The sequence below is a fragment of the Bactrocera tryoni genome, chromosome 3 (genome assembly GCF_016617805.1).
Source record: "Bactrocera tryoni isolate S06 chromosome 3, CSIRO_BtryS06_freeze2, whole genome shotgun sequence".
Lineage (NCBI taxonomy): Eukaryota > Metazoa > Arthropoda > Insecta > Diptera > Tephritidae > Bactrocera > Bactrocera tryoni.
Genome location: NC_052501.1, coordinates 11,220,560 through 11,242,710, shown reverse-complemented (window position 1 = coordinate 11,242,710; position 22,151 = coordinate 11,220,560). Strand labels below are relative to the sequence as shown.

The 22,151-nt window shown below is 36.6% G+C and overlaps 1 protein-coding gene across 1 annotated transcript in view; it reads left to right on the top strand.

The window, feature by feature from the left end:
* The first annotated feature begins 12,973 nt into the window (after window positions 1-12,973).
* LOC120772930 overlaps window positions 12,974-22,151 on the top strand; it is a 58,716-nt gene continuing 49,538 nt past the window's right edge. Inside the window, exon 1 of the mRNA XM_040101830.1 lies at window positions 12,974-15,683. Coding sequence (XP_039957764.1) covers window positions 15,319-15,683 — 365 coding nt within the window. The 5' untranslated portion in view covers window positions 12,974-15,318. The remainder of the gene's footprint in view (window positions 15,684-22,151) is intronic.

Here is a 22,151-nt window from a genome sequence, read left to right as displayed (position 1 = left end):
ATAACATCAGTGTGGTCAAATTTGGCACCGTAAAACTTCAACTGAGTGTAGTTTTAAATTTTTTCCTTGTATTTAAATGCGAGGCAATAAAGAAATACATACTTAGAGTCTTCAAAGCACTCTGAACACGTCCAAAAATTCGGACTCATGTCATTCTCTAATCTGTATAGGTAGCTTTTAAAGCTCCCATGTCCACTCAATATGGAATTAGGTAGAAATACAGGTATCCATGTCGTCTGTCTATACACGAATGGATGTCCGGTATCAGTCTGTGAGTCCACCGTCCTTTGAGTGAGGTTTGCCACCGCTGCTGCCATATTGTTAAGCTTCTGACTCTCTCTCTTCTCTTTTACCTCCTATAGATGGCACGGATAATTTGTATAAGCGCTCGCATTCGTCATCCTGGATGTTTAGGGGCATCATATTGGGCACTAATTTAGCAGCAACGCTTGATAATGTTCGGAAAGCACTGATAACCTTTAGTGCCGACAACCTGTGCACGTCACATGCTTAAATGCCTAGCGCCTAGATCCGTATTGGTGCCGCATACAATACAACCGAACTTATTACCTCTTTGAGTAAAAATCGACGTCTAGAACGCACGCAGCCTTTATTTGCTATCATTTTTGATAAGGCGTTTACGATTTTATTCGCTTTAGCTGCAGTGTATTCTAAGTGATCCTTAAATTTGGACCTTGAGTATATTATTACTCCTAGGTACTTTAGTTGTGGATGGGAATGAATCTCATACTCACCTATGGTTAGAGTAATACCTTCCTCCACTTTCATAGTACTTATGAGCAAGACTTCTGTCTTTTTGTCAGCCAGTTCTAAACTCTTTGAGGAGAACCATTGGCGCAGACCGTTTATGCACTCATTACATTTGCTCTGGAGGTCATCTAGATGTTTAGTCACTGCTAAGCACAATAAGGTTGTCTGCGTAAGCAATTCTCCTTAGCAACCCATCATACATTAAGTTCCATAGAAGAGGGCCTAGAACCGAGCCTAGCGATACTGCATTCGAAATAGAGTAGCTATTGGCACCTTCGTCAGTATCGAGTAATAGTCGCCTGTTTTTAAAATAACTCATAAGATTTGATATATTTGATATACATATGTCATACAGAGCCTTAATTATATTTGCCCACTTTGCTGATTTGAAGGCAGTGGCAGATCTATGAGCGCATTCGAAGTAGCATAAGCAGAACTATATTAAACTATTTGTAATATACTCATTTCTTGTCAACGTCCACTTTACACGGTTAGGCTAAAACTATTACAACATGTAATTTGTTGAAGCAGTTTGAAAGAAGACAATCTTGATTTTTTTGATATAATTGTATCATACCACTCTTAAGGCTATCTAGCTGGAGTCGAAATCAATCATCTCAGCTTATTTATGTTAGACATCAGGCGATTTATCAATGTATTGGGGTTAAGATTTGTCGCACAACATATCGTTTCTTCTACTGCGGTAGCACCACAAATCCTCCGCAAACCTTTTTTTTGAAAACTTGTAACACCACAGGACAGGGATGATGAGTGATTTATAAGTATGGTCTTTGTTCGTTAAGAGAGGTATTTACTTAACAGTTGCCTACTCAGTTCGAAGTAGCATCTGTTGGCTAGGGTTATTCTGCATTAGATTTCGAGGCTGACGTTGTTGTTGGCGTGAAGGCTGGTTCCAGGATAGAAGAAATTATCTGCGGCAGTTATGACTGTCAACAGTGTCGTGAGAGCCAAGTCGCGAGTACAACGACCGTTTGTTTGATGGCAGGATATAATTCGTCTTACACTCGTTCACTACCAGACCCATTTGCATCACTTCTTCCTAGAGAAAGCAGCAGTAACGGCACGGTTGTTATGTCCATGAAATATTCTCTATTCAGCTGTGTAGCTCGAAATATTTTCTCCAGTAGTAGATTAAAGAAGTCACACGATAGGCAGTCGCCCTGTCTAAAACCAACGATTATATCGAATGTGTTGGTTTTGCAGTGATACCAAATTCAGACAGTGTGGTGGCTTGTTTTCAACTATTAGAATTAAGGCTAGTTATTGAGAGAAAATTATCTTTTATCCAGATTTTTTGAATAGCAGCTATATCCTTTAGCGGTTCGATTTGAACAATATATTAAAAACTGAGAACTAGGTCAAGTATACTCAGTCGGATAGACAGTTGAAAGCAACCTCGCCGATCATTTACTTAGGCTTTCCATAAATTAAAAAAAAAAAAAAAATTGCAATGCAAATTCAATAGAAAACACAAACTTAAGACAAGGATATATCCGTCATATGAAATTAAAAAAATGCGCACTGTTGAGGAAGTTTTTACTAAGGAAAACTACAAAATGTACGCAAACATTCGAAAGATGAAAAAATGCTAATCCAACGGTTTAAGGTGGCCACGATCTAGCTGTCATAATGGTTTGATGGAGAGTTTCCTCTTTAAGGCGTTACATCTCTTCACCCCACAAATGGGGTTAAAAATAGTTCAAAACTGTAACAATAGGATATTTCGGAAAGTACTTTAGTAATATTTTCTTCGTTTGATTGTATTTCCAAGCAAGATTCTGTTCTAGCACAGCAGGTAAAATCCGCTCGGAACTGTTTTAAAAGCAATACTCTTGGTTTCATAGCTACAGCTGATTGGTCGTCTGAAAATCCAGACTTGGTATACAGTTTGGGTCAGTGTTGGAGAGCATGACGTGTCGAATATCCGTATTCCTTAAGGGTTTGTGTGAAAGCAAACTGTGACCATTTCCAATAAAATTTCGTACATCGCTCTCCTAATATATGCATTATTAAATAAAATTAACTCTGCGTAACATAATGTAATTTTATGAGGACCTGAATTTGTAACAGAACTTATTGCAAAGCTAAGCATATCCGACATTGCCTTCTAGCTGGATCAAGGTTTAAAAATTATTGATTTCGTTTTTGTTTGTGCTCGTTAAATTCACGGTTGCTGTGAGTTTTGCCATTGCTACCAATATTCAAGTATACAAAGAGAATCTAAAACATTTATAAAATTTATTGCCGCACTAGTTATTGACTGGCAAAAAACCTGATAGCATCGCAATCCAGTTTGCCTGTGAGGCTTATAATGCGCATGCAATGCTCGTAATTTTATGATTTTATATTGTCTTTAGGCCAATAAAATTATTAAAGAGCGCATAATTTATGGCTAGCTGCTAATAAAGAGCAGACATGCAGTCATAAATATGCTATAAATTTTTTTTAACATATGTATGTAGCTGTAAACATAAAAATGCATGCAACTCATTGTTTGCATTGATTGGAATTCAAGGACTTTCGGTAACAATATTTGGCCTTATAGTAACGTCAAGCCTTTGCGAGCGCTTTGATTTATTTATCTCCACTTTTGGGACCGTATTGTTCTTAGTACGGCTAGAATGACTGTTTCCAACAAAGGCATGAACTGATTCTCTTACCCGCCACTTAGGTAAAGCGCTTTTGTTAATTGACGAACGCACTCATTGTTTGCAAAAAGTAGCAGCATACACTTAGGCGCACGGAACATCAATAATGTTTGACGGCAACGAAGGGCGCAGAACAGACGTAAATAATTAAACACATACACACATACAAGCGCACAGCTTGGTAGACAGCAAAAAACAGCGAGACAGATAAATGGGCGTTGCGGCGCAAAGCGTGACAAACAAAGAGCCACGCTGAGTTTCTAGTTGTGTTGCTATTGATGAGTTCGAAACATGCGCAGACAGACACGTATGCTGAGTGTGTGTTGGTGTGTGTGTGTGCGTGGTAAACATGGTTTGTGCCTATCGCGCCGATTTATTTGCCAAACCAACTATTATATGTTAGTGCTATTGTTATGTCGCGTCTGCATGAAGGTCGTACGGGGCGTATACGCAACGCGGCAATACTTGCCTTCATCATCATCATCATATTCAACTCAAGCTGCCTAAAGCCTAACTGAGTGAATGTTTGAAATGATAGCGCGGTTAAACGCTTGTGTGTGTGTGTGAGTGAGAGCGCGTATAGTGTGCTGTTGCCAAAGTAGTTGCGTGCACTTAAGTGATTACGTTACGTGTCATGCTATCAAACGCAATTATTGTCTGTGTGACTGTCTGCTTGACAACTACTCTTGTTTAAAGTACCGTTTACAGTGTACACCAACAACTGCAAACAAGTAGATCCTGCGTAGGTGGATAACTGTAAATTCTGCTCCTTGTTAGTCTTCGCTCGACGGGAATGCGTTTAGTTTTTGATTTGAAAACTTTGCTAATAAAGGGGTTGGTGTGAGCATGAGTAATGTTAATTATTTACGTATATTTTACATTACGTTGTGTATGTAAATGTATGTGCACGTCATAACATGAAAAGTTTCATAATTTGTCTGCGCTGTTTGCGGCTTCTTCATTTCAAATTTTATGACTACAATATGTCATTCCTTGTTTTGAACTTTGTGTGTAGAAATTAATCGATTTTCATGTTAAATATAATCTTATGTATAAAAATGAATCGCAAAATGTGTTGCTAAGTGCATAACTCAACAACGCTTGGACCTATTTGGTCAATTCTTTTTTTAAGTGTTCATTGAGGTTCAAAGTTTTTACGGCAAGAAAAAGTCGAATAATTGCCGAAAACCCCCTAAAAAAGCTCTTTTCTTTTTCCCCATATAAACGAATGAATGTTTGTTTGCTAGTAACGGACAATTCCAAAAAATAATTTTTTTTAAAACAAATTTTTTTTTTCAATTTTTTTTGTTTTGTTTTTCAATTATTTGAATCGGTCAAATTTGACATTTGCTTTCTTTAATCCGGTTATTGAAAGAGAAATTATTGAAAATTATTCAATGAAAACGTTAGGTGTGTTTCACACAAAGTGATCAATTACAGATTGAAATTTGTTACGATGCCACGAAATCGTCGCGCTAATATCGGTCGGCGTTCTCTTTGGCATCAGTATTCATTGGCAGCCCAAGGCACATGACCGACTACTCCCAGGATGCGATGACATACGTACGGAATTATGGATCGCGATCAATCAGCAAGCGATCGTCACGCTGTCACAGCACGACTCTTCAAACAAAAGTAACGATGTTTGATGGACTTTATCTTGAAGCAACGTATATGCGGTGCTGTTAGATGCTAGATGTGATCTGTTGAGTGGCAAAAGAGAGGTTTGCCGCACGCACACATTCTTCTTTGGATGTTTGATGGTGGTTACACCAGATCAAATTGATGAAATCATTTCTGCGGAAATTTCTGATCCAGAGAAAGATCCAGTATTATACGAAGTGGTGCAAAACAATATGGTTCATGGACCTTGCAAACACTACAATCCCTTTTCGGTTTGTACGTTTGACAATAAATGCACGAAACACTGTCCACGTGCTTTTCTTTCGGAAACACAAACTGGAAATGATAGAAATCCACTTTATCGGCGTCGCTTACCTGATAACAATGGCAGAACATTCAGCATTCAGTTTAGAAGAGTGAGTATCGAAGTTAACAACACATGGATCGCCACTGTTGTCTAATTCACATTCAAAACTCATATCAATGTTGAGTATTGCAGTTTGATAAAACCGATAAAAATACGTTTGTAAGTACGTCACGAAAGGGAGCAACATGGCGGTTATTGGTCTTGAACGATACGGTCGATATGTGAACTGCAATAAAGCGCTTTGTAGGATATTTATTTTTTCAATTCATGAACGTTTTCCGACTGTTGTGCGTATCGCAGTTAATTTGGAGAATGGCCAAAGAGTGTATTTCAACCCAGAGAATACAGTAGAGCCAGTGGAAATACCTTAACACTGACAAGTTTTTTCTCAACTTTCGTCAGTGATCCGTTTGCGAGAACATTGCTCTATTCGGAAATACCTTGATATTATACATGGAATGCATCGTCGAAGAAATAGTCATGCAGAAAGCAAGGCCAACCTGTAAATGGACATCCAGGTCTGTTCTCAACTAATGCATTAGGACGAATTTACACAATCCACCCGAAAAACGACGATTGCTTCTACCTTCGGTTGCTATTGATTAATGTACGCGGTTCAACTTCATTTGAGTCATTGCGTAGTGTGAATGGTACGATGTGTGCAACTTTTTGAGAAGTAAGCCAGCAATTACAATTGCTGGAACATGATAATCACTCGAATCAAACGATGGACGATTTGATAGCTACCTCGAATACAAATGAAGATTACAAACTTTTCGCGATAATCATTTCGACATATCAACCTTCAAATCCGCGTCAATTATGGGTTACGAACAAAAATGACATTGCTGAAGGCATTTTACATCGTCGTACAATTCCGGTTGATACTTCCGGTGGTTTGATATCAATTATATTTGCCATTTATCAATTCACGAAAGATGAACTTATCACGAATATTCGCAGAATACTCTACGAATTCCTTTGAGTTCTAAGGATTTGCCATTTCAGTTCAAACGTATTCCGCTGTGTTACATTGAAATAAAAAAATTAAATGATAAAATCAACTTTCTTTTCATTTCAAAACACAAAATTTCACGCCTGCTAGTTCCTTATAAATATAAGTTGTTGTTCGTTTCCACAGCGATAAGAAATGCTTATGGATACGGAGATGCATATAATTTGCTTATCGATGAACCAAAAGAGTCCAAAATTTTCGGTTATTGCTGGACTTCGTCTAAATATGCTTTTTAAGATTGTTGAAATGCAACTTACATTTTTGAGTAACCCTGATTTTTAGTTTTGTAAGAAACCCTCAAACCAGATAAATGTGATTAGAATGACTAACTGTGTGGATTTAGACATCTCCGTCCCTCTTTCTTTGTCTCTCTGAATACACGCTAGCTAGTTCCAAATTTTTTTACCCACCGATGCGAAACTTTCACACGTGCTTTTCTCCCAAAGAATCTGTCCACTTATCGGAACCGTCGACTTCAAGAGATCTTTTCTACGGAGAGTGTGTTTTTAATTTTATGAATGGCTGTGTGTCTTCAAATACTATTGTATTTAATTTTGATTCATTGTCCATAGTAAAGGGGCCCCCAGATTCGATGCGATATTTCTTTATGTCACTTGATTTCTTTATATAAATTTAACTTCTTTTTGATTACCCTTATCTATGCTAAAAGATATTTTCTCTTTTTTCTCTCTTTGACCAAGCTCAAAAACCCATATCTCATCGGCATGCTCTCCATGAATGTTCGAAATTCGAACGATCAAGTATGTCCAAAGAGACCTGTTTACGGTATTCTTTTTTAAAATAATTCAAATTAAGTGAGACAATTTGAGCAAAAACGCATTTCATATCCAAAGTATCCATCAAAATCATTCGAATGGATTCGCGAAAGATCTCGAGCTCTCTTGCCATCTCTCCAACACTTGCTTGCCGATTTTCCAGCACCAACATCCTTCACTGTTTAGATATTCTCATCAGTTGAAGAGGTCGAATGTCGTCCTCTCGACCATCTTTGAAGACTTTGTACCACTTGTAGGCTTGTGTTTCTGATAAAACTGAATCACCGGAAGTCTTTTCCAACATTCGCAATGATTCCGCACATGAAATTCGGTTATAAATACAAAATTTGAGGCAAATTCCTTGTTGGATATTTTTGTCCATTGTAAAAACCACAGCGCATTACTTAGGTGTACCGACTTATGCAGCTGCTGTAAACAAACTGGTTGACAGATCGGGTTCATATTTGGTCTAGTAGTTAAGGACAATTCTACCAACTTATCAAAATACATATTTTGAGATAATCAATTATCCGGGTATTTAATTACTATTTTCTAGTGCTTTTTGTCACAATGAATACTATAATGAAAACCGTTTTTGCAAATTTTATTTAAAAAAGGTGAGAGAATACGTAACTCATCCCATTTCGTGGTATTAAGTATGTTGTAAAAGTTTATTATTTTCTTTTTTTTCAAATTTTTGGAATCAATTACATTACTTTATGGAAAACAAAATAAGGAATTTCTTCCCTAAGAAATAATCCATCCAAATAATCTTGTTGCAGTGTAAAAAAATCAAAAGTACAAATATATACTATATTTTGAAGTGACATAAAATCACTTTAAAATACAAATCGATATTGGTCCTCCAGAACTACAGCGCTCACATAAACCGACACAAACGCATAGCAATAACAATTCTTTGAAGAGTGTATCAACATTCCAATCGATATGCCTACAAAGCATTATGTCTGCAAGGATAACAAAAAGTAAAATGTGCGGCAAAGATCAAAAATAAATTTTCAATTGTGATACAAAGCTACTACGAGTACAATCAGCAAGCGAATTGAAAAAGATGGCAACAGCCAATGAATGGATGCCACAAGTGGTCATGTCGCAATGCGAGTACATTGCCTGCCTGCAACGACTCAAAAGACATCTTTATTGAGCTTAAAAATGCCACTATAAGGATTTGTATCACCCACATACACAGGACACAGACACTCATACAGACAAATGTGTGGCAAGTGTGTGTCTGCTGCCACTTTTGCCAACAGCTATGCCACAGGCATGCCGGAAATGCATTGTCTGCAACGCCTTCGCTTCACTTTTTCTAGTTTTTTTCTGGCTTTTGGTTTTGGCTTTGGTTTTGCTTTCACCTTCCGCCTGGTCCTTTGCTGCAACGAGATTGAATTCAGCACACGATGAGTGTTGCATTTGTGTGGCCATTGGTGCGGCTGGGGCGATGACGAAGGGAGATACGAGATGCGAAACAAGCAATAAGGAAAGTGAGACAAACAAGCTGCAATGCCAGTTTGGTGTAAATGCAATTTGGACTCAGTCAATATGTTGCATTGCAGGAAATTTGCAGTTGCAGTTGCAATCGTACTTTTAACTGTAGTTGTACTTGTATTTGTAATAGTATTTGTGTTTGTGGGCATTACCGGTTCAAAATGGCATTAGTAGTAAGAAGTTTATTCGATATTTTTGCACGTTCCTTTATGAAATTACCTGCGACCCTTCATTTTATTGCGCTGCTTATCTCCTTCCTCTGCAGCTGAAATGCGGTACCCAATAGAGGGGATTTTATGTAGAGTTGAATTTAATGTCCCTTAAAGTCGAAGATTTAAAGATTTCGTAAAAATTTATTTCTAAGTCAATACTCCTGACAAGAATAAACGAAAATTTGCGATTGAAAAAATATTTTTTAGTCGAATAATTAATGCCTTATATATTTTTCGGGTCAATGCGTTACAATTGTGAAACGAAGCATATATTATATTTGGAAAGTCTTAATAATTAGGAATGTAACCCGTTTCGAGGTTCTTTACTTTTTGAAATAGAAAAACCATGAAACTTGAAATTGGTTCATCCGTTTGAGCAATTCTACTAGTAACTGGCAAATGACACGCGTTATGTTTTGCCCCAAGGACTGATTCGAAGCGGCATTGTCCACATAGGCTTTAGACTTTACATATCTCCACAGGAAAAAGTCTAACGGTGTGATATCACACGATCTTGGTGGCCAGTCGACAGGCCCTAAACGTGAAATTATCTGCTTACCGAAGTGTTCTTTCAATAAATCCATTGATGGATGCGATTTGTGGGAAGTGGTACCATCTTATTGAAACCAAATGATCGGTTATCATGGCGCGTTAACTGTTGCCATTGCCGGTTACTTTCTTACCGGCATCATTTTTGAAAAAATATGAACTGATGATTCCACCAGCTCATGAACTGCACCAAACCGTTATTTTTTCTGGATGAAAAAGCAGCTCTTGAAACTCTGCATGTTGTTCTTCGTCCCAAATGGGGCAATTTTGCTTGTTTACATACCCATTGATCCAGTGGGGTTCATCGCTGAACAAAATTTGGCTCGTAAACGTCGAATGTTTTTGAAACTTTTCAAGAGTCCATAAAGCGAAGCGATGTCGCTTGGGTAGGTCGAGCGGCTTCAGTTTTTGCGCAAACTGTTTTTTGTACACTTTCAACTTAAGATCTCGACGTAAAATGCGCCAAATCGACTCTCCACGGTATTCGTGTACACTCTCAACTACGGCTACTTTATTTTCTTCACTGCGGTCGAATATTATCCAAGAATAAATGCTGGATCTCAAGATGGGTGATTGTGTTGAAAAAAATACGCTCAGTTAGCGAAGGGCGCGAAACACATTCTTTACAGAACGTAAATAAAGTTGAACGATTTGTAAACGCTGTTCAGGCGTAAGTCTTTCCATGATGAAATGTCAAACACTACTGAACAAAAATAACATGTCAGCTTGACACGACTCAAGCGTGTCAAAAAAAGGCTATTGAAAAAAGTACCTCTACTTGAGAAAAGTACCTCTATAAATAAGAGTTTTTTATAGCACACATATTTTTGGACGCTGTCGACTGTCATATTACATATACTTGAATTTCTTATCACAATACTTCGTTTCTTATAAATTCTTTATATTTCGAAGCTAGTATATTTCAGCAAGTGTTCACAAGACCACTCAAAAAAATCTTAGCGTGCGAACTATTCTATATGCCATAAGCACTCAAGTCCAGGAGTTAGATTTTTTTCATGATTCATGATTCATGAGATAAAAACTTTCCTTCAAAGCAATATCTTATACCTGGATAAGCGTACAACAACAGCGTACTTTTCTTCGCTTTCTTTTTCCAGATTAATCGGGTTAAGGTGTTTGTAGTCAAATGAATGAGTATACTCCAATTTATTTCTATAAATTATGTATTTAAAGTGGTGGACTCCAATAAAGTGTAAGAACCTTTTGATTGTCAAGAAACTAAGCATAAGAAAAAATCATTGTTTGGTGACTAACGCGTCTGACCGAGTTTTCATCTACAAATTGGTGTTGAATCGCAACAAACTCGATCCATTTCTGAAGCTGATAGTTTTTGGTGAAGATAGTGGGTCAACGTTAAGAGAAAGCCGTTGTGGTTGAATGCGACGGTCATGAAAGATTTGCTTTCCTCCCCCCACCCTACTCGCATTTCGTTGAGCGTTGCTCCATTTCGTTTCAATCACTCTGTCGCACAGAAGATTGAAAATAAAGTGTTTGAGATTTGATTCAACCCCAAGATTGACCAGAGCAGTTGCGACTGCTTCTGGCAGTCTCCTCGATATGAAGGAAGGTCTCAGCAGCTTATTTTTACCTCTTTAACTCTAATGGCTTCCTCAAGCCATGCCATGATAGTACGCAGGGCAGTGTCCACTGACCGGCTCTTACTTAAAATAAAACATTAGATAAAGCAGTTTTTTATTTAATTCTTAAAAACCGCCTTTCTTGGGCTGTCACACAAGCAGTGCTAATATTTGCTCGTTCTGCATTTGCTTAAAAAAATTATAAAAATTTATTCCATTATGTGAAAGAAATTATGTTTTTCTTCTAATATGTGGCTTTTTTTTATTAACACTCACTGCGGTATTATTACAATTTTAACAAAAATAAATATTTTCCACTAAAGTAATTTATGTTTTAATTTTTTTTAATTGCAGTTAAACTGAATTCCAACGATAGCAACTTTAACGCAAACGAACTTTATTGATTTTACGAAATAAAAACAATACAAACCAAACTAATGTAGTAAAAAAACCAAAAACAAAAACAAATGCAACCAAACATATCAACAGTGCCACAATAAGCGGAAAATAGGTTAATAGAATCGAATCAAAAAATTGCAACAACAAAAAAATTGTTGTAAAAGGAAAACAGGAGGGTAAAAACGCAGAAGTTTTAATATTTTTATTATCAAAAAAACAAAAAAAAAAAATTAACTTCAAAAGGAACCAGCAAACATAAAAACAAAGTTAATTTAAAGGCGAAAAAAGAAATAATTAAATTAAATGCTCCTGCCATCACTTTGATGAGGAACTTCAACTGAAAATATTATTAATATTTTTTGCCTGCTCGACAAAGTACAAAAAACAACACCAATAATTGCAAACAATAGCAGCGCTAGCAACAACGACGACAACAACCTTTTATGTTAAGGCAAACACACACATAGAAAACATAACGGCAAATGCATATTTGTTTGTTTGTGCGAGCGAATAAAAAGTTATGCCTTTGCTGCAGCGCATAATAATGCACAGCAACAGCAATGAAGTAATAGCAACAACAACAAAACCAACTATCACAACGATAACAAAGCAAACAAAGGCACTTGAACGTCAGACAAAAAAACCAACGGAATTCTAATTGAATGCAAATGAAACGAACAACTTGCCGCGCAAGGGGGGAGAGCGAACGTGCAGCAAATTAATACAAGCAGCAGGCGCTGACAGAGGCGACTGCATGCAACACAATTGCAATATAAAGTAAATGTTGAGCGCGACAAACGGAAATGTTGCAATAATAATAAAATGAGTAATAATGAAAAAGCAGCAAAGCACAATAAAAACAACGACGACGACAGCAATAAAAACAACAAAGTGACAACAAGTGTTGACGACAAGCGCATTTGAGCCGCGCGCAGCAACAGCCGTGGCAGCCAAAGCAATAAATCGACTAAGAAATATAGCAAATAAAGCGTCAAACCGTAACATAATTAACAAAGGCGGCGGCAAAGAGGAGACATATAGGCAACAGCAGTGCCAGAGAAGCGCCAAAGCAACGAATTTCATAACAACAAAACAGCAGAGTGGCAACGGCAGTCAGCTGAAGCTAATGCAAGCGGCAAGGCAGCAAAGCAGAAGGCAGTGTTAGTGGAACGTTGCGAGTTATTACAAGTTATATACGCTAAACAGCAATATTACAACAACAGTAGTGATAAGGAAACAACAGGATACGAAAACAACCGTCATATGACTCTATACAATGACGCTGCGAACAATTGCAACGATGCTTTAGTCGAGCGATAAAACAATATACATAGATTTTCCACACAGACGCTTCGATGGCGCGTCAATAACCGCTACTCGGTGTTTTTGAGTGTATGTGTGTGTGTGCTTAATACAGCAACTTCATACAAGCCTGCAGTGTGTATAGAGTCATGTCGAAGGCATAACAGCAAAGCGCGCTAAATCTAATTATCCGCTACCATGGCTTTACATGCCAAGCAGCACTATAATAACAAAAACAACATCAATAACTTCCACTAACATCACAACAAAAGCGATTAGCGTTTGTACAGCGCTAAAGCCCAGCCGCTAAGGTAGTAAGCAAGCAAAATTGCTTACCCGATTGACGTCAAGTGGGGCAGCAACTAAGTAGTCGTTTGAATAGCGCCGGAACAAAATCAACAACAACAGCAACAATTGTAACTACTGTACAATAAGCAAACAACAACATCTTGCCAAAGACAAAGCACAAAAATCTCGCCCTTCATTGCGCGCAGCGCATCCATAGGCGAGCGCACATACTTAGAGAAATACACACACACGGCTATATATACAACACATTTGTGTCTATTTGGCCGTTCATTAGACAAGCGAAGTCAGTCAGTGAGATTACAGTGCTGCATGAGCGCTGCATGTATGTTTTGTTGAGCTCGTGCTTTCGTTGTTAGCAAGCGCGTGTGGGTGTCTGTGCTACTCAGCGTCGATCGTCTATTGTTGTGTCGTCTGCATGTGGCTGAATGTGCTGTCATTAATGCAATTTGCTGCAAAGCGGAAATAGTTGACGGAAATTAAACGGCCACTTAAGTTCCGATGTAAAGTGATGCCATTCAATTGGTGCAGCGCGCAGCAACAATAACCGCAATAACAACAGCAACAGCGTTTGAAAATTGTTTGCGGTATTAATAATTGTTTGAATGCTTACAATAGAATATTCTATAACAACAAGTGGTTGGCTGTCACAGTATAGAAAAACCTATGAAAATTGGCAGCATTGATAACATTCAAAGCTCAGTGAACTTTTTGCTAAAAAAAATTTTGGCACAAAGAGTTTGATTTTCCAAGACAAATAATCAATTACTTGACAATGGGTTTGAAAATATTTATTGGAATTAAAAATTATGTCAATCGAGCCAAATGGATTTATATGAAAGCTTTAGAGCGTAATCTACAAGCTTCAAGCTAAAATTAATGCAGTTCAAGGGTCCAAGATTGGAATTAAAAATTATGTCAATCGAGCCAAATGGATTTATATGAAAGCTTTAGAGCGTAATCTACAAGCTTCAAGCTAAAATTAATGCAGTTCAAGGGTCCAAGAAAGCTCAAAAACTTTTGGGAAAGCTCAAAAAGCTTTAAAAACTGTATTGAAAGCTTTTTGTATATAATCAACACTGAATATGCAATTACTTCTGGTACAAAAAGTTTGAGTAACTGAAAGTTTGGAACAACGTGAAAGCTTCAAAAGCTCAATGAAAGCTTGAAAATCAAGGAGAGCAATTAAACAAATTCAGTCAGCACATCGAAGCCAGTTGGATTTGTATGAAAGCTTCAGAGAGTAGTTTACATGGTTTGAGCTAAAATTAATGCAGCTAAAAAGTGAATAAAAGCTTAAAAAAATTTAGTGAAAGCTCAAATAGCCTGAAAACCTATACTGAAAGCATTCTGAATATAATCAACACTAAAAGTTCAACTACTTCTGGTACAAAGTGTGTAAGTAACTGCAAGTGACAAAAATCGTGAAAGCTTGCGAAAGCTCAAAAATCGATAAAAGCACTTTAGATTACACCAAACTATGCTTCCAAATTATTACATATTTTTGAGTAAAATCTCTGTAGTTTGAGGCATTTGGCATCACTAAGCAGTGCTCAAGCAAAAAGCTTTAAGAGAAGGAAAAAACACTTTTTTGAAAAAAATAAATACATAAATAAATAAGCACAAGAGCGTACTAGCTGCTGTGGGTTAATCCACAAATATGATGTACAAAATAGCATTACATGAAGAAAACGCGCAAAATTTAAAGCTTTGCTGAAAAGCTACGTGATTATGCCACAAACAACTCGCTGTGGTGAAAGAGACAGTTAATGAAACGAAAAAACTCAAGAGCTACAAACAAGACAGCTAAATTAATTGTGAGATAATTATACAACTGAAAAAGCTTAAAGCTCTATGTTGGAAGAGAAAACTCTCAAATTGATAATAAATTTAATTCCAGACCAAGACAAGAATTACAAATTAACACGTACTCGAAGAGGAAAAAAATTTCCAGCTTATCAACTTTAATAGAGCCACACCCATACGGCAATTACGCGTGCAGTTAATTAAATATTTTATTTGCTTCTTCAGCCCATACCTTCCACAAGTTTATATTAAATTCACATTGCGACGAAAAGTTTCTCACCTGTCACGGCTGATTTGCTGCAACTCCGCTCACCCTTAATATCGGCCAGGAACAACGCCGCTTACTTTATTCTTATACCATTAATTTGCTGCTTCCCTCTCCCACCAAAAGTTAATTTCGACTCTCTCTCCCACTGATGACCGCCGCTAAACGACGCGCAAGCAGTGGCGCGACAAATAACAACAATAACAATAATGATACGGATGAATATCGCGAACAGCAGCAACATCTGTTACAACATCCACAACAACAATATCATAGTACACAACAACGTTACCATTTGCAGTATCAGCAAGACCAGTCACAGCAACAACCACAACAACATTACCAATACCAACAACAACAGCAACAACAGTTTTCTCATCAGTCCGCATCGCATTCAGCATATCATCAGGAAAATCACCAGTCAAATCAACAACAACAACAACAGCATCAACAGCAACAGCGCCAACAAACATCACTGCTGCGTGATTGTTCGGTGAAATTGCCTCTGGATATTCTGTGAGTATATAATATATAGTTTTTTTGCAATTTTAGTTGGAAATTTCGTGTTGTCAGAGCATGCTGATAGTAAGCAATTAAAAATGTTGAAGTTGCAACTTGGAGCATTTACTTTTTGTAGAAAAAGTTGGTTGTTGTCTATGACAAGTATGGGATTTGCAGGACTGTTGCTAGCAAAGATAGATCAATACTTACTTGTGCTTTCGTAAGAAATTTTTGGTCCGGGTTCAAACGCAGCAAGTCCAGTAAGCTCCTTGCCATCAGTAAGGTTAGCCTCTTCCTAATTTATTGGGTTAATGACCTAATGGCGTTCACACTGTAAGGTTGACAATTTTAGCGAATGCCAGCTGTGGATGCTGTTTGGAAGAATACGAGGTGGAAACAGCTTAAAACTTCCCTCTTGATATTACTACCCTTGTGAGATCTAGGCTTAAACACTTACAATTCCAGATATGCCATTTAACTAATGGGAATGGATATTAAAGACCTTAGCAGATTTTTATTGACCTCAAGCCTCTTTTACTTATGTCAATGCTAACACCTTTATTTAACATTCTATACTAAATTCTAAATCGAAAACAAGAAAAAACATTAACTTCGGCTGTGTTCAGTTTTTATAGAAGCTATATGCTATAGTAAGCCGATCTGAACATTCGCTTCGTTTATTACATTATTATCTTAGAAAATAACCTGTGCCAACTTTTGTGAAGATACATTGTCAAATGTGAAAGTTTTCCATACAAGAAACTGATTTCGCTCGTTCATTTTGTATGACAGCTATATGCTATAGTGGTCCTATATCGGCAGTTCCGGCAAATGAGCAGATTCTTAGAGAGAAAATGACGTTTGGAAAATTTCAAAACGACATCTTAAAAACTGAGGGACTAGTTCGTATACATAGAGACGGACAGACGGACAGACAGACAGACGAACATGGCTAAATCGACTCAGCTCAACATTCATTTATATACATATATACTTTATAGGGTCTCCGACGCTTCCTTCTGGGTGTTAAAAACTTCGTGGCAAACTTAATATACCCTGTTCAGGGTATAAAAAACCTTATTAATAGTAATACTAGCTTTTAAGTGAGATTATTCGCTTACAAAGGCCTTATTAGATACTTGTATGTTTTCATATCAGAAACCCGTTTATTTTAAGTGCTGTTGGAGTTAAGTGGTTGTTGGCGAAAAGTGGTGTTGGTTGCTGAAATTTGAAAGATATTAAACCATAAGTGGAAATACACATACATACTTTCACATCCATTCAACTCTTAAGAAATATATATGTAATGCACAACAAATAGTTATAAAATTTCCTAAAGGAATTATATAATTTCTAAGTCACGTTTCGGCCATTTTCTAAATGTCGTGATCTGTAATTTTTGTATTGTATACAGTAAGAAGTAGAATTTCACGATGGAAATATATACAAATTATTCAATTTTATTATCAAAAAAATCGTTCTCCAATTGGAATTTTTCGTACGCTTTTGCCCTTCTATGGACGTAATAAACGTCCACCTGTGCTCGATATTCGTCGAATTGTTGGAATTTTCGAACGTATATTTTCTTCACATAATGTTCAAGTGCCAATAATCCAAAGTTAAATATTGCCTTCGTTCAAGCAAGAGTTCATCAAGACCACAATTTGTCGGTTTCAAGACGTCCACAAAAATTAGGACTGTCTCAAACCACAACTCGGCAGATTTTGAGAAAAGATTCGGGCTCGTTTCTGTATAAAATTGCGCTCACTAATGAAATGAACTCATTGAATGGTCATTAAACGGTGTGAAATTACTGATTTTGTTTAGGAACAACTTGAAAACGATTTTTTTAAGAAAATCATCTTCATCGATGAGGCTCGCTTTCATCTGAGTGGTGCAGTCGATTCTAGTGCGAAGAAAACCCAGAAATTATTCATCAGCGGCCATCATATTCACCAAAATTGGTCTGGTGGAATCATCGGTCCGATATTCTTTCAAAATGAAGCTGATGACACCGTTATTATCAATAAAGGGCGGTATAGGTCGTTGATAACCGCCGATTCCAACAAGACATGGCTATGTGCCACATAGCACGTGCAACAACCGAGTTATTGCGAGCAAAGTTTGGAGATTCGATTATTTCAAGAAATTTTGACATTGAATGGCCTGCAAGAAGTTGTGTTTAAACACCATTAGACTACTTCTTGTGTGGCTATTTGAAGTCATTGGTCTTTAGCAATAAGCAAAACTCTCTCCAAGCTTTAGAAATCAATATTCAACCTACCATACATGACATACGACTTGATTTAGTCGAAAAACTACCTTAAATTTGGGTTCATCGCATTCGGCTCGGCAAAGGAAATCGTGTAGGCCAGTTAAATGATGTTATATTCAGAACTTAATTGTATCGATTGTGCTTCCCATTAAAAAACAAAAAAAATATTTGATTTATCAATTAGTGTGTGTTTTTTTTTTAAGAAATCATATCAGTCTTATTGGAAAACACTATATTAAGAAATTATTTACCTATCTCATTTCAACATTTTCACTCAGCTCGATAATATATTCACAAAGAAATTCGTTATCTCATCAAAATTAAATAATGCTTACTCTTCATACATACTACTATGATCAAAACATAGTAAGACTTTGTACATAATTTCTAGAATCCTCGAAACCGTTGTTAAAGTTCAATTTAATTTAAAGTTGCATTGGGCACAGATGCGACTGTCAGTCTAGTCCAACCTAAAAAAAAAGCGTTTTCGCAAGAAATTTAAATTAAAAAGTTTTACTATTTTTTGCCCATAGTAGTATATCATACTATATGCTTTCCTTATTTCTGTAGGTTATGCTCGATACAGAGCTAATTTCATTTCCGCGTCAGCTGTCATTTGCTGCGAATTTATAGCATTTCATTTCACGGTAGCGCGTATAATATACATATTACTTAGCTACATTAAATGAGACCGCTAGGATACGGTAATAAGTTGCACTTAATGTGGCATATATTATATACATATAGCGGCTCCTATGTGCATTGTATAAATTGAATGCGCACATGCGATATTCCCAGGCGAAAGCGTACTTAAATTGTGCTTGAATGTATTAAAAGCAAATAATTCACAAGAGTCTAACAACATAGACATGTTAATGTCATTTCGATAATGTCACTTACAGGCAAAAAAGCTGCTTGCATTACAATAGCATATTCGGCATAAAAGAGAGACTAAACAAAGGCAAAGTGCGCAGCGGTGCCAGCTAAAATTTTGGTGGTTAGAGGTATGGAAACGATAATAAAATGTACAGAGATAATGTTGTAGATAGACTACGCAGCTGAATTCGTGTGAAGGCAAATATCCGTACGTTATAAAAGCGGCCATACGCTTATGTACTTAAATACAATGAAAAGCTAAGCCTATGCGTTGACATAAATTAAAGCTTAATTTATGATTTCGTGATTTTGTTTGCGCTTATGTATATTATGTTGGGACAATAATCGGTTTTAATAGGAGCTTATACATATCAAATCTGCCACCAATTCCACCCTAACACATTTGCTCCTTTGTTTAACAAAACCATTAACATATGTAAAAATATTTACTGGAGTAAAGGATAGCATTTAGTAAATTTGAGAAAAACGTTGGTTTTAAATACGTTCAGTAAATCTCATGGATATGAAAGTAATTTATTTGAGCTGAGTAATCAACTAACCAATGCTCGAAATGGATCTTCGAAAGAGGTCTGATCTGTATTTCAGATATTATTATATTATATTATTCTCGTTGTGCTTTCAAGTTACCATTATTACTATTGTTCACTCTAACCGCTCAAAACGTCTTAAATAAGAACAAGGCCTGGTATATATTCTGCCTCAACCCTATGAAGGCGAAACATTTGCATAGGTAATATTCCAACGTTATCACCCTCTCGACATACTAAATAATGTTTACAGAGTCTACCACTTAGTCTATTCATTGGCTGTTTACAAAACGAACACTTTCTCATTACAAACACTTTTTCATTTTCGACGCTCCAGAAGAAAAACAGAATTATAGTTATTTAGTTTGAATCTTCGTTCAATAAGGGAATTGAGAATCTTATCACATGAGCCCGCTTCACATTTTAATCCTTAGTCAAACCCAAAGTCATATAATAAATGAATTATTTTTGATTATTATTTCAACTATAGCTAAAGTAATCAAGCTGAATCTACTATATACATGTAAATTCAACAAACATCTTGTGGACTGCCTTCCTGGTCGATTAGTATGCGAAAGTCATACTATTAATGCCTTGCAACAAAATATCTCCTTATATCCGAAAGGAAAAAAAGAATGTAATATGGATTGAAGAACTCATATCTATCACAAATCGAAAATCACATGAAAAGAAAAAAAGTCATTACGAATATACTCCAAGTACACCACGTTGTATGAGCAACATAGCATTTTCTTAAGGAGTTACATGGGTTTCCTTGGGTAAAAAGACCCTTTTTCAAAATTTTTGTCTCATATAAAAATGAAATATTTTCTTAGAACTATTTATTGTTACAAACATACACTATTAACAAAGAAATTGTGAAATTATTGGAAAAACATATTTTAAACTCGGCCATTTCGAGGCCATTTCCAGTGACCCCTCAGAAAAATGTGCGGCGTTGGCAGGATAACTCCTTACAGAATCATCTCAAGTGACACATGTTTTAGTTAAAACCTTAACTGAGAGCTACGAAAAACTTAAATTTTGAGTGAAAATTTCGCGACTCTTTTCCAAAAGTTGTAATCGAAAAAAAAAAATCGTATCTCAAAGGCCTGAGTAAAGTTTTATGAAGACCGGTTGAGTAGTTGTCAAGAAATCTTGTCAACCGAATTCAAAAACACACAGGTTCGAAAAAAATGCATTTAAACACGGCGCACTTAGCCCAGCTAGCCTCGAGCGCACAAGTTTTCAAGGCTGTATCGCCGAAATTATTATTCGGATCAACTTGAAAATTTAGGAAAATATTGTATAGGTTTGGTAGAACTTATTAACACAATAAAAGAAATCGATTTTTCGAAATCCCCAAACCCATGTTACCCCCCAAATAGTAATGTGTGAATGCTCAGTATATTTGTTGTAGTATAATTTTAATAAATTAAATTTAATTTATTTACAATTTTATTTAAATTTTAAAAATTTAAAATAATACTTCTGAAACCAAACAGGCCACTTTTGGAGAGCGAAAACCTTCTTTTATTAGAATATAAATTTTTCAAAGCTGCAGATTTATTTGCTTTGGATATAAAAATCTGAATGCAAAATATCAAAACATTCAATGATGCATATGTATATATATGGGAAAGATAACATGATTTAAACAAAGTTTAAATTCAAATTAAAAGCTTGTTAAAGTTGAATCATTTATTAGAGCAAAAATAAAAAAAAAGACTTGGAATATAACGAACAACCCATTATCACCACTTCTTCAATGTGTCTTTTTAAAATCGGAATTATGTTGGTTTTGTTCTCGCAGAGTCTACTTTTATATAAAGCAAATGCCACCGGCGTCTCCCTATATCGGTTGGATAGATATTTGCTTAACAATTAGTCGTAAAATCTATAAAAGTGCCAAGCCATGACAAACGCAGACTCTACTCATCGAACACATTTTACTATAAAATTGTGCCAACGACGTGTTGCGTGAAGCAGATCGTATCCGCTTAGCTGGCAAATAAATCGTAGCTGTTTATTGCATAAACAAAATATGCACACATACTAAGCGCACTCGTTACACACATATGTAGACAGAAAAACGGCAACCACAAGCACACGCTTTACCACACGCTTGCGCCAATAATAAAAACAACGCCATTAAAGGCGTCAAAGCGAAATGCTTTAACGACAGCGCCGTTAATAAATACGTGAATACGCGAAATATTGTGCAAATGACAACAACAACAAGGTCAGCCGGCAATATTAGAGCACTCATACGCCTTGGTGTACCATAAATGCCCAAAATGTTACGTATACGCAGCGTAGACTCGGGCGCTGTGCTCATTATTAACAAAATGATATGCCGTCGCGCTGCAAATCCTCATGAAGCGTGCGTTATCCACAATGGAATTATGAAATTTACGCGCTTTGATACGCTGATAAGATGCGCCGCCTGTCTGCCTGTGTAACAGCCAACCCATTGATTGCTCACATGTGCTTGCAGCGGCATTATGTAAAGGTGCGTGTATGTGTGTATGAGTTTGCGTATGTATTGTAATTTGATTTAAATGAGTATTCAACCACGTGTGCGAAATCACACATACACGGACAACATCAAACACTCTCCTGCAACTTTGTATGCGCAAAAAAAGCGCAAAATAAAAACAATATTTATACGTAATTCATACAAAGAGAGAAATTTTTTCTTGCCTCTTAATGGGATTTGTCGTTGCCGCCGTCTGAGTTGTTGAAAAAGACCTCAATTGCAAATGAAGTTATTTCCATTTGATG